The 13,693-nt window shown below is 47.5% G+C and overlaps 1 protein-coding gene across 1 annotated transcript in view; it reads left to right on the top strand.

Annotated features, from left to right (window-relative positions):
* Window positions 1-13,693, top strand: part of LOC100754572 (transforming acidic coiled-coil-containing protein 2) — a 139,800-nt gene that overhangs the window by 97,986 nt on the left and 28,121 nt on the right. Inside the window, exons 6-8 of the mRNA XM_035441612.1 lie at window positions 5,370-6,672; window positions 10,387-10,447; window positions 12,079-12,280. Coding sequence (XP_035297503.1) covers window positions 5,370-6,672; window positions 10,387-10,447; window positions 12,079-12,280 — 1,566 coding nt within the window. The remainder of the gene's footprint in view (window positions 1-5,369; window positions 6,673-10,386; window positions 10,448-12,078; window positions 12,281-13,693) is intronic.

Raw genomic sequence — 13,693 nt, 5'->3', positions numbered from 1 at the left:
TGCTGCCTTTGCCTTATTGAGGGGCACTTTTAAATTTGCATATTTTTTAGACTTTTTTGTTGTTTTTATGAGTGCTTTGCTTGTGTGTGTGAATGTATACTATATGCTTGCCTAGCGTCCAAGGAGGTCAGAAGAAGGGTCAGATCCCCCAGAATTGGAATTATGAATGATTATGAGACACCAATCGGATGCTAGGAACTAAACTTAGGTCCTCTGTAAGAGCGATAAGTGCTCTTAACTACCCTGTTATCTCTCTAACTCTGAAGGAGGCACTTTTATGCAGTTTCATTTCCTGCTCAGGGTAACATTTGAAGGAGAGGGATAGAAGAGACTAGCATTTTTGAAACAAAAAGAGAATCTGGAAAGCATGATAAACCAGTGGCTCAGCGTGGGGCCTACCAGAGTGGACTGTGGCATTCTGGATAGAGAGCTCAGTGGAAAAAGAGACCAAACAGGACTGAAATGGGACATTTGCTGTGCATGCAGTAGAACTGGGACCTAGCCCAAGCTGCCCAGGTTCCATCTCAGTGACCACCTCCCAGTGGGACTATCACCTTAGAGGTATTCTTGGATTCCTATAGGTGATGCCACTTGTTTTTGTTTTGTTTTTTAAAGATTTATTTATTATGTAAACAACATTCTGTCTGCATATATGCCTGCAGGCCAGAAGAGGGCACCAGATCTCATTACAGATGGTTGTGAGCCACCATGTGGTTGCTGGGAATTGAACTCAGGACCTCTGGAAGAGCAGTCAATGCTCCCAGACACTGAGCCATCTCTCCAGCCCCAGGTGATGTCACTTGTACAAAGCCCCCATTGGTCTCTCACCATCCTGGCTGCCATGTCACTTAACTTCTCACTGAGTGGACCCTAATGAAAAAAGTCTGCTTATCATAGACTCTTACCAGCCTAATTGTCATTAGTCCCTGTCTTAGTTAAGGTTTCTATTGCTGTGAAAAGATACCATGACCATGGCAACTCTTATAAAGAAAAAACATTTAACTGGGGTGACTTAGCTTACGGTTTCAGAAGTTCAGTCCATTATCATCATGGTGGGGAGCATGGTGACACGCAGGCAGATGGTAGCTGAGAGTCCTACATCTTGCAGGCAACAGGAAGTCAACTGAGACACAGGGCAGTACCCTGAGCATAGGAAACCTCAGGGCTCACCCCCATAGTGACACACTTCCTCCAGTAAGACCATACCCACACCAACAAGTGTTCCACTCCTAATAGTTCCACTCCCTATGAGATTGGGGGGGGTGGGGGAGGAGGGGGGAGGTAGTTACATTCAAACCACCACAGTCCCAGAGTCTTGATCCTCTGGTAAGCCTCTGGGACTTGAGGGAGGTCTGGGAGGAGACCTGCCAGAACAAGATGGACATCCAGGAGCTGTGCAGAGAGCCCTCCTCCCCAGGTGCAGGTTCTTAGGACTCAGCCACGTCTTCCGGAGAGAAGAGGCCTAGCTAGGGACCTCTGCCACTCTTGCTGACCCATTTTGGGTTTAGTTTCTTGAGCCTTGAATTTTGGACCACATCCAAGGAGGGCAGTAGACACTGTAGACCTGCCTTTGTCTGGGCAGCCTCACAGGGAGGTTCAGCCTCACGACTGAACCTGGCTTTGTCTGAGCTCACCCTCAACTGTGTGGCCAGGTGCTAAAGTATTGTCTTACAGGATGGGAGCAAAACGTTGAGATTGAAGTGAGGCTGGAGCGATGGCGCAGTGGTTAAGAGCACTGGCTACTCTTCCAGAGGACCTGAATTCTAGTCCCAGCACCCACACGGTAGCTCACAACTGTCCGTGACTTCAGTACCAGGGAATCTAGTGTCCCATTCTGACCTCCACAGATCTCAGGTACACATGTGGTGTACAGATATGTATACAGGCAAGACACCCCTACACATAAAATTTCTTTAAAAAAATGTTTTTAATGTTTAAAAAGGAATGAGCCCCAGGCTTCCCTGACCAGGATACTCACTTATGGCACCTGCTAAAATGGAAATTCAAAGCTTTGGCTCTGCTGGTCTACTCCTTAGGAAGGGGCGGACTGATCAGTGGTGGGCAAGTGGAAGTGTAGGCTTTGATGAGTGTCCCAGATGTGTTTTAGGCTGGACAAGTTGGAAGATCTTGAATTCATAATATATATGCTTGCTCTGGGTTACCTACAACTACCAGCAAAATGCCACAAGAGGACCAAGAAATGCTCTGTTGATCTCCATTAGCCTGCTTAAAAATGAGACCATTTCCATATTAGTGTACTCAGATGGTCAGCTATGCTTCCTGTGGGCTTGATTTATTAGTCAGTTGAGAATCTGAGCATGTCATGTCAGGATGCCAAGGGTTCACTCTAACCATTGCATCCCTGTCCCTGAGAGAGTTCACAGTGCAGGAGGGAGCTCCTTGGCCATCTCGAGTGTCACTTAGGAAACACTCCAGTAAGGCTAGGAAATGTGAAAAGACTTCATGGGGGTGATGTCAGTTGTCAGGTCACCACGTTTCGGATGAATGAAGTCTTTATGCAGATCTACGTTGCTATGTAAAAACCTAGTGGGAACCCAATTGGACATACTTGCCTTGCAAGTCAGGGCTTGCCCATGGCGATGATGTGGAGAGGCCATCCCAACCTTGTGAAGGACCATAGGGAGAGCCATCTGCTCTGAGAACGATTCTATAAAATAGCAGCCCCCAACCAGGAACAGTGTTGTCCTCCTGGGGACAGGCGGCAGTATCTGGAGACATATTGTCACAAGTAGGATAGAAGGTGCTGCTGCCATCTAGTAGGTCAAAGCTACGAATGGGGTGAAGTATTGTTACACCGAACAGGCTGGCACCCCGCAATGAGGGATTGCCCCCAAGCATCCTTGGGCTGGAGATAAGAAACTGCAGCAAAACTGATTTTCTTTGCCTGTGACTTAATTAGGGAACAGCACTTCTGAATAGGAAAGCCAGGCTAAGTAGGCAGGAAAACAAAGCAGATGTTAAGCTGAATGTCTGCTGACTGTTGCATGATTAGGGGGAAAGTACTGACATTTGAAGGCTGCCGAGGTGATGGAACAGATTGAAAGGGAAGGCTGGCACTGGAGGGTCTGTCTGCAGAAGTGAAAGAATTGCTGAGGGCCCTCTCCCTGCAGCCAAAGCCCATATGAGGACACTTGGACCTCCCTAGCCCCCACCCCACCCCCCAGCATCTATGGTCTCCTTCCTTCTGAACCAAGTATCCCGGAGCAGCCACGGGGCAGGAAGACAGGTTGCTCGTGACTGGAAGAAGCTGTGCTTGAAGGCCCGAGGGCCTCAGAAGGGATGTGACTTCAGAAGGAAGAAAGGTGGACGCCTGTTCTGAGACGAGAAGGAAGTGAGTGTTTGGTAGTGGTAGGAAATAATTTGGTGCAAAGAGCTGGGACCAGAGGCTGCAAATGCTTAGGGCATCTATGCCTAGTGGAGTTGGGGTTAGGCGAGAGATGGGAAGGCCTGGAGCCAGCATTGGCTCCTGGAATGACAGGTAAGCTTCCCTAGGCTGGAAACAGAGGTATGCGAACCTCTTTCTGAACCTGAGAGGCCTGCCATTTCCTTACACTGTCATCTCCCAACTTATCAGCTGGGCTCCAGCTGCAGGGTTTGCCTGTGAGCTAAGTTAGGAAGCAGCATGAGATGACCGCCCCCCTCCCCACCCTGCCAACAGCAGAGAGTATCCACAGCTCAGGGTGGGGAGAAGTGGGGTGCATTTTACAGAAACAGACTGGCTTGTTTGAATGTGAGCCTTTCCCACACCTGGATTGTTGGGACAAAGGGTAAGATAACCATTCATTTAGAAAGTAAAAATGGAGGACACCCAGGCCAGTTTGAATCTCTGTGATACACACTCTTAGAAACTGTCCATTTGTCTGAAACTCGGTTGTAATGGCTTCCTGGACTTTAGCCAGAAGTTTACCTAAAGAGAGGGGCTAATGCATCCTAATGACTGTCCATGTGCACAGTCCAAGGTCACAGTTCCATCAGTGCTGCATAGCCTTTTCTATTTTATGTTCTGCCTCTGCAGACCATGGTACAAGATTTCCCCTTTTCTAGCAGAACAGCTTGGAACCCAGAAATCCATGCAAAGGCTGGTGGGATTTCTGGGAGCACTGGGGCAGTGAGATCATTGGGCATCCTTTGGCTGACATTTGGAGTCTGTGAGTGTATTGGAAGATAAGGAGCAGCCTCATTGACTGGCAGGGTTGGTAGAGCTGAAAAGCTAGGAGGAGAGGACTGAGAATGGACAAGAGGCAAAGCCAGAGCAAGGCAGGTGGGCAGTTTGGTGGGGGAGGGTCCAGGTCTTGTCTGGAGGGGCAGGTGGTGAGGGGAAAGCTCAGTCCTGCTCACTTGTATGGGCACCTCACTTAAAGCCTTGTACATTCTTCCCAGTGTCTGAACAGCCAGGATCAGGGTGGCTTTGACCATATTTAATTTATATACCAAAGGTTGACTGTTTTTTTTTTTTTTTTCCGTGCCTTCTTTGTTTCCTGTCTTGCTCCTGTCTGACTTTAGCCACATCATCTGCATCACTGCTTTTATAACACTCCCTGGGTGCTCCTACCCCAGGACCTTTGCATACATAGCCCTTTCTATCTAAGATGCTTTCTCTTGGTTTTGTGAACTTCCTGGTGAGATTACAAACAAGCCTGATAGGAGGGCACTAATGACAGATTAAAGTACCATTCCTCTAGAATCCAGCTTGGCCTTACTTGCAGAGTTTGGGTAACCTCAAGACAGCCATACCATAGAAAGTCACCTCAGCGTGGATGACAATTCCTTCTTAGATGCAAAGATAGAGTCCTCTATTCAGCTGGCATTCTATGCTCTACAATGAGACCAATTAGCTTGGGTATGTTTAGGAAGAGGTGATGAGACTCTAGGTGAGGGTCTAACCACCCTCCCCAACCCCTTCTTCATGAGGGACTGTCATTAGGCCTGATCTTAGAGTCTCTTGCAAGTTAAGTAGTCAACGGATGCTTTGGTGGTGATGGTAATGACTGATAGACTGAGAGGACAGTGGTCTACCGCCAGCCTTCATCTCTTTTCTGATTGTTGCTCAGATTCTCAGTATGGCCTCTGGTCAAGGCCACGCACTTGATAAACTGCTTTGGAATGAACCATGGGGCTTTTCTTTCATCAGCTACCTGGCTCCCATTGTACAGATGAGGGAACCGAGGGAAACCTGTCCAGGGTCTGGAGCCAGTGTTGCTGTGAAACCACGATTTGTTGCCCATACAGGGTGCCCATCTTTGGAGTTTATTAACCTCTGCTCTGTGGAGTGGGGATCTGTCACAGAGCGAGAAGTGTTCTCAAGTGTCCTATGTCTCTAGGTGACAGCTTTGTCTCTGTTTCCTCAGGATGCAGTTCTGAGCCGGTTGTGGTTCCCGATGGCCCTCACAGTGACTCCGTGGAAGGAAGCCCTTTCCGTCCTTCTCACTCCTCCTCGGCCGTGTTCGATGAAGACAAGCCGATAGCCAGCAGTGGGACTTACAACTTAGACTTTGACAGCATTGAGTTGGTGGACAACTTTCAGAGCTTGGAGCCATGCTCTGCCGACTATAAGGGTCAGGAGTGTAAGGTGAGCACACGAAGGAAATCCACCGAGTCCGTGCCCCCCTCCAAGTCTACACTTTCCCGCTCGCTCAGTCTGCAAGCCAGCGACTTTGATGGTGCTTCCTGCCCGGGCAGCCCGGAAGCTGGGGCCCTTGCCACAGATGCATGTGGTACAGGATCCAACAGTGCTTCCAGCACCCTTAAGCGAACTAAAAAAACACGGCCACCTTCCTTAAAAAAGAAACAGGCCACCAAGAAAGCCACAGAAACCCCTACAGTGAAGGAGACCCAGCAGGAGCCAGGTGAAGAGAGTCCAGTTCCCAGCGAGGAACACCTTGCACCAGAGACGAAGACGGAGTCGTCCACACCTGAGGGCGCTGGGTGCACCTCGTCAGAGGAGACACCCCTGGAGCCCACACCTGTGCCCACAGCCACCTCTCCTTTGACTTTGGAGAGTGCAGAAGACATCAGCCCTCTGGTTTCTGGGGGTGGCAGAGTGCAGAACTCACCCCCTGTGGGGAGGAAATCAGTGCCTCTTACCACAGCCCCTGAGGCAGTGGAGGTGACCCTGCCATCGGACAGTGGAGGGCAGGAGGACTTGCCTGCCAAAGGGCTCTCAGTGAGGCTGGAGTTTGACTATTCTGAGGACAAGGGTAGTTGGGACACTCAGCAGGAAAACGCCCCTCCCACCAAAAAGATAGGCAAGAAGCCAGTTGCCAAAATGCCCCTAAGGAGGCCAAAGATGAAAAAGACACCTGAGAAACTCGACAACACTCCTGCCTCACCTCCAAGGTCCCCTACTGAACCCAATGACATCCCCATTGCTAAAGGTACCTACACCTTTGATATAGACAAATGGGATGACCCCAACTTTAACCCTTTTTCCTCCACCTCCAAAATGCAAGAGTCTCCCAAACTGCCCCAACAGTCGTACAACTTTGACCCTGACGCCTGTGAAGAGTCCCTTGACCCTTTTAAGACATCTTCTAAGACCCCCAGTTCACCTTCCAAATCCCCAGCCTCTTTTGAGATCCCAGCCAGCACCGTTGAAGTGGATGGGGACGGGTTGAATAAGCCCGCCAAGAAGAAGAAGACTCCCCTGAAGACGTAAGTTCAAGGAGGGAGGTGGTGAGGACTCAGAGTGGGTGTGCATTGCTGTGACTTAAGTCCTGCCTGTGCCTGGAAAATCCCCAGCTACCCTCATCCTGCCCCCTGTTGCTGTAATGACACCATTTTTTGTGGCTCTTTCTCCAAGGAGGCGGGATACATATTTCCTTTCTTTCCAAGGCCTCCCCGGTATTATCTCCCCATCCCTGAACTCACGACATCCTTGTCTTGAAGTTTTATGCGCCAATGATGACCTTTCAACTCCAGGGGAATATTATAAGTTCTGTAGAAAAGGAGTCATCCTGGCCACCTTCCCTTTGGTGGCCAAAATCTTCCCTGGGTAGCATATGCATTTGCCTTTTGATTAGCTGGGATATACACCCTGCAAAATACTGTTAAAATTTATAGCATTTGTTTCTACCTGCTAATATAACTTTAACTCAGGGGCCACTTGTGGTAGCAGGCTGCAGGAGGCCATGGACAGAGAGCTACTGCTTGCCCTCTGGTGAACCTGTAAAAAAATGGGCTCTTTGTTGCCTTCCCACTCTCTGGTCATCTTTTTCAAATAAGACTTGAAAGTCTCTGTAATACCTGAAGTGGATGGTGGGACCTGGATGGGAGAAACAAACACTACAATCTCTAGGAAGAATGGCTTTTGTCCACAAACACTTGCCAGCAATTGCCCTGGCTGCTTTGTGTTGATGTGGGCACTCATCCTGAGAAACCCAACTTTGTCGGTGATCGGTCCCTTCCTAAGGGCCTATAACATGAGGACGATGTGCCCGGTTGGTACAGACATCCTGTCTCTCTTGGGAAGCATCACTGTAACTTGATAGGTGGGAGAGACTCAGCCTCCCATCCCAGGGCAGTGGAACAAACCCCAGAGCTCACCCCTGCGTCTGCTTGGCTTGAATGACACAGGATGACCCATCTGCATCCGGTATCTAAGAATAGTGCAGGTTCTGCTTTGGCCTTAAGTTACTCTGCCACCATCTTACAGTAACTGAAGGCTATTCTGGCTCCAAACATGGACTTTTAGCTCTGTTCCCCAACCAGGCCCTTCGTATATAAGATCCATATTAGAACCTTATTTTTTTAAATAATTTTAACTTTTACTGAAAATACAGTTTTTTTCAAACAGTATATTCTGATCATGGCTTCTCCTCCCTCCAATTCTTCCCAAATCCTCCCTAGCTCCCCACAGAACTTTATTTTAAAAGTGGAATATTAGCCAGGCGGTGGTGGTGCATGCCTTTAATCCCAGCACTTGGGAAGGCAGAGGCCAGCAAATCTTTCAGTTTGAGGCCAGCCTGGTCTACTGAGCAAGTTCCAGGACAGCCAGAGCTGTTATACAGAGAAACCCTGTAGGGGGTGATGGTGGTGGAATAATACTCAGAAATACACTTTAAAGCCATAACTTCCCATCTTGGCTTCCCACTTGGTAGCCACTCCCTTCTTCTGACCCAAGATAGCATAGTCTATCTCCAGTTGTTTTCTCCTTTGTTTATTAGAGCTGAGACAGCTGGGGAAGCTGACCCTGCATCCTGATGTCACCTTTAGTACATGTAGGTCTGCTGGTTTGGAAGACTGCCTCTCGGAGGCAGAACTCTTAGGTACCATCCCTCCAGATGGTCAGAAACTAAGAGAAAGCTGTATTCCAACAGCCCCTCCCCAGAAGGCTGGACTTTGCACCCTGGACAGAATCCTCTATGGATGGCTGCCACATCCTATACCACTAGTGCCTGGTGTCTGCAGATTTATCTTTTTGTCAGTTCCTTCTGTCTGTCTCTCTTCTTTGTCTTCTTTGTCTTAGGATGGTTGAAGATGTGATGTCTGTGTGTTCTCTGTTGTAAGTAAATTTAATGCAATCTGCCTCTTGCACCCAGTGTGGGGCTTCTGCCTTGTTTCTGCTTGCAATCCCCTTTCCTTTTCTCTCTGTGGTGGCTGCTGTATTTCTGTGTAGAGCTTGGGAATGATGGGTCAGGGCTCCCCTGCAGTCAAGGTTACTTTTCTGTTTCATAATGATTAGCATGAGACTACTGAGCTATGAAAACATGATTAGCCAACAGCTGCCTGCTTGTCCAGAATGGAACCCTTCCCCTGCTTGGTTTTTTTTTTTTTTTTTTTTTTTTGGTATTTTCATCTGAAATCCATATATTGGTTTTTAACTCCTCATTGGTTCTTTTGTTGTAAGTTGGGCTGGCGGTGATTGCTTTCGGTAGCAGGATGCTTTCCTATTAAGCACTGCATGAAGCCTGGGGCAGAGACTGCCGAGCCTGTTTCTTGTTACATTATGAGGCACTAACATTTGGGCTCTTCCAAATTCATGCTTGCAGAAATCTTAGGGAATGTGGGATCAGCTCAGAGTGGAACCCATGGCTGAGAACCATTGCCAGAGTGCCTTGGCCCATGTCTATGGTTACTTATGTCTAGGCTGGATATTAAAATGTCTCATCTATGGATAGCCCTGCCAGGCATCAATGCAACTGGTTACTGTGTACCTCTGGTGCTCCATACCCTAGCCAGGGCAGAGCTTGGGACTCTGAATCTATGTGCCTTCTCCCTGTCCTTACAGGAGAAACTGACCTGGACCCAGGCTTCTGGCAGCCTCCAGGAAAACCTGGAGTCTCCCAATTCTGTCCTACCCAAGCCACTGCTTTGGTATTTTCAAGTCATTTAGCATCTGTTAAACAGCTATATATTTATATGCATGAATAAATATATACCTTATGTTGGGACCTGACTGTTTTTATGGCAAATGCCATAAATGCTGTAAATAACCATTTATGGTATTTTTTAATGATCAAATGCCATTGTTGGAGTGTTTTATTTGAGAGTACACAAGGAAGGAACTTAAGTGTTGGATTTCTCTATCTACTTAGTTAACAAGGAAAACAGAAGAGGGTTTATGAGACTTTAATTGAGGGACTCTGCCTCCTCCACACCTAAGCTCCAGTTTTCCCTGGTCCTAACACCATACTGGGGAGAGATGGAAACCAGGAGGGAAGGGCCAGCTTGCAGGTTGAGGGCTCTCATTTTGATTATAGAAATGATCCCAAGAGCATGGTGACTAGTGGACTAAATAGTATTATTTATGCTAAAATCCATCCCTTTCTCCTGGAGTCAGTCTGCCCCACCTCTCTTACTCTGTATGAAAGAAAAAGAAAAGGAGACAAGAGTACGGATTCATGTCCATTACCCTCAGCCAGGGAAAGGCATAAAATCCCATCTTCCTCGACTGTGCCTTTAGTCTACCCAGAGTCCTACACATTGCGCTGTGTGTTCCTGTGAGTACAAAGGGCTCCCGATCCCCACAGGATCCAGAATATTTCTGTTTCCGTGAGGCTCCTCTAGCTGTTCATTAAGAGCTGTGTCTCCTTGCCCATGTGAAAATTGAATCCTGTTAATTAGTGTCATGCGCTGCAGCCCCTCCCCCAACCTTAGTTGGGCTCAGAAATTAGTCTCCTCACCACAGCTGTGCTGTGTGATAGTTAAGAACAGTTAGTTAAATTTAGCTGCATTTTTCTGGGTCAGCTCTCCAAAATGGCTTCTCGCTAAAAGGGCTCAAGCTTGATGGATTCTCCTCTTGGGGCCAAAAATAATATCAGTTAAAAAGTCAGAATGGGCTGTTGGGCAGGTGGGAGGGCTGGGTGGTTGCTGGGTGTTTGGGAGTGATCTGTGACCCCATGTTTACATTTCCCATTTTATTGACAGTGATACATTCAGGGTGAAGAAGTCACCAAAGAGGTCTCCTCTGTCCGATCCGCCTTCTCAGGTACAGCATTCCCTTGATGTCTTGAGTATTGCACTGCTGACCAGGAAGTTAATACTGCTTTGTGTGTACCCACACACACACATACATGTTCACACGCACACACATGCACAAGTACACACATACACCCCATTCATGTACTTGTGCACACACACATGCAAATACACACTCCTGCACATGTGCACATACACCACGCACACATGCATACATGCACACCAAAACACAGGGAGAATAGAGTTTTCCTTTTTTTTTATGGCCTGGCGTGTTTTGATCCCTCTCACTTTGGTAAAGATCAAGCTGTGCATTGAGAGGGATTAGTTGAGAATGAGGACTGGATTTTATGGCAGGAATTCTTCTAGTCTATTCTGGCCATTTTACCTGTTGAAAACTTGCATTAAGTTGTCTTTTGAGACCAAGGGACACAGAGTGAGAAAATGGGGGAAAACCTGACCATGTCAGAAATACCAAGTTATACCATCAGAATTAGAGTAGGAAGATGAGGGAAGTTTACCCTTAAGAAGCTTGAGGCTAGAGAGATGGTTCATTGATTAAAAGTACTTGCTGCTCTTGATGAGGATCAAAGTTCAATTTCCAACACCCACATGGTGGTTCATAGCTGTCTGTACAAGGGTTCTAATAACCTCTTCTGGCCTCTGTGGTTACTGCACATACGTGGTACGTATACATACACACATGAAATAAATCTCTAAGAAAAAGAAGTGAGGGCTTGAATTTATTATGAGTCTCTTTCCCTCTTAGTGGTGTTTCTAACATGCTCACGCCATATCTGCTACCCTCATAGACCAAAGAAGGTAATCCTCAGGCAGGCTTGCTACCATAAGACAAGTTGATCTTCATGTTCAAACCAGTTTCAGTTGCTGACCAGGTGGGAGTGAAAGAACATACGAGGACCTTAGCTCCAGGGACAGGAGACTTCAGGTCCATCTGTAGTTCTCCCCTGGGTTCTCACTGTACGGTGGCAGTACAACCCCGTAAAAGAACTAGTGTGAAGACTGGACAGTGCTGATGATACTACTGTGAAACTAACTGGGGTGTCTCAGGTAACCAAGACAGAAGCTTATTTATTGTTTGTTTTGAGGCAGGGTCTCACCCTAGATCAGGTTGGCCTGATATTGCATACCCCAGGCTAGCTTCAGTCTCGTTGAGTGTGGGGATCACAGGTGTGAACCACAATACTGAGGCTTTTTGTTGTTGGTTTCAGTGCTGGGTATTGAACCCAGGACTGTGCACAAGCAAGGCAAGCACCATACCATTGAGCCACACCCCCAGTCCTTGGAGGAAAGGTCTTACACCACAGCCCAGTCTGGCCTCACACTCCCAGCAGTCTTCTTGTCTCAGCCTCTCATATGTTAGGATTTCAGGCAGGAGTTAACATGTCCAGGGTTATTGGGGTTTTTTTTGTTTTCTATTTTTTACTTATTAGTTTTGATAAATGCATGGTCACGCCCTGAAATCAACCATCAGTAAAGGAGATCAACAGAGGGAAGTTTCCTCAAGGGGGCGCTGTGGATCAGAGGACCAGTGGAGCAGATGGAGGAGTTTCCCCGGTTTGAGGGGCAGGGTTTCTGATCAGGAGACTGGGTAAAAAAAGAGGCTGTCCTCTCTCTTCACAGGACCCCACTCCAGCTGCCACACCGGAAGCACCCCCAGCAATCTCTACAGTGGTCCATGCCACAGATGAGGAGAAGCTGGCTGTCACCAGCCAGAAGTGGACATGTATGACAGTGGACTTGGATGCTGACAAACAGGACTTCCCACAGCCCTCAGACCTGTCTAACTTTGTAAATGAGACCAAATTCAATTCACCCTCAGAGGGTAAGCAACTCGGTGGCCAACCAGACCCACACCTTGCCTTGGAGAATACTGTCGCTAGGGGGCAAAGAGCCAGGAAAGATACTTGCCAGCCAGGTAACCATTACCCGTGTGACAGTCTGCACACCTCCCACTGTATGCAAAGCTAAGGCTTGAGAACAGCTGTTCCTTGACCATATGATGCCTGCTGAGAACCAGACCAGTCCCTTCTAACCACATCCTGCAGCCTCACTTGCTTGCTCTTGACTGTATGGCTTGATACCTCCTGTAGTTTTGAAAGGCACAGCTCCAAAGGAACATCAATCATGTTGAGCCCTGACTGTAGGTCAACCCACCTATGGGCTTTTTGGTGCCATCATTGTTCATATCCTCCACAGATTGATCCCCGACTGTATGGTCACACATTTTAATCAAGCCTGGAGCCAGAGGTTTTCCCCAGGCGTGCTGATGAGGACTTGATGGTTTTGGGGAGATCCCAAGCACTTGTCTTATCTCAGTGTCTTCCTTTGTACTGTGTATTCAGTTGCTGCTTTCTCTCTTATTGGTTGACAGGAATAATTCATGTATTTTAGGGTGTACTCAGATGGTAGAGTGCATGCATGAAGCCCCAGGTTCACTCCCCTCTGCATAAATACTAGGTATAGTGGCACATACCTATACCCCCAGCAGTCTGGAAGATAGCAACAGGAGAACCACAAGTTCCCCCACTGTTTCCCCCCTTTGCCTGGCTCAGCCTTCTCCTGGATATCCACTCCTTTCCCTGCCTGTCTTTACTGCTTGATCTGAGGCCTCTTAATGATGAAGATGTGTGTGCATTTCTTGTTCATTACTAGGCTGTTTGTTTACTGAAGGCAACAACTCTTGATTCTTTTCCATGTCCCCACACTACTAGGAGCATCATGGAAGCTAAAGATGGGTTTGAGGCAAAATAAATGCAAGGTCGTAACCAGCTGAGTGTTGGCTCAGTCAGTTTGATCTTTGTAACATCCATCACCTGCATGAAGTATTGGAACCTGAGAAGGGAGAGAAGCCTAATGTCACAGAAGCAGTGAGGACATTTGGACAAATGCATCTTACTTCCCACTTTGATATCATCTCCTGTTTCCTGCTGGCCCACCTCTCTTGAGCTAGATTTAAAAAAAAAATTCTAAACACCAGAGAAAAGTGTTTGGAACCCGGCTTGGGGTTGGTACTGAGATTGAACACATTTGATCTGGGAGTGTGTTGATCATGTGCTAAAATAGCTTTTGACAATTGTTTCTGCAAAAATCCAGCAAATAAGGAGGGATTAGGGAGATGACTCGGTGAGTGCTTGCTGGACCAGCTTGGTCTACAAAGCTACACAGAGAAACCCTGTCTCGAAAAACAAAACAAACAAACAAACAAAAAAAAAAAAAAACAAAAAACAAGTGCTTG

Source organism: Cricetulus griseus, chromosome 3 (assembly GCF_003668045.3).
Source record: "Cricetulus griseus strain 17A/GY chromosome 3, alternate assembly CriGri-PICRH-1.0, whole genome shotgun sequence".
In the NCBI taxonomy this organism is placed as follows: Eukaryota; Metazoa; Chordata; class Mammalia; order Rodentia; family Cricetidae; genus Cricetulus; species Cricetulus griseus.
Note: the sequence above shows the minus strand (reverse complement) of the source record. Positions and strands in the feature narration are given on the sequence as shown.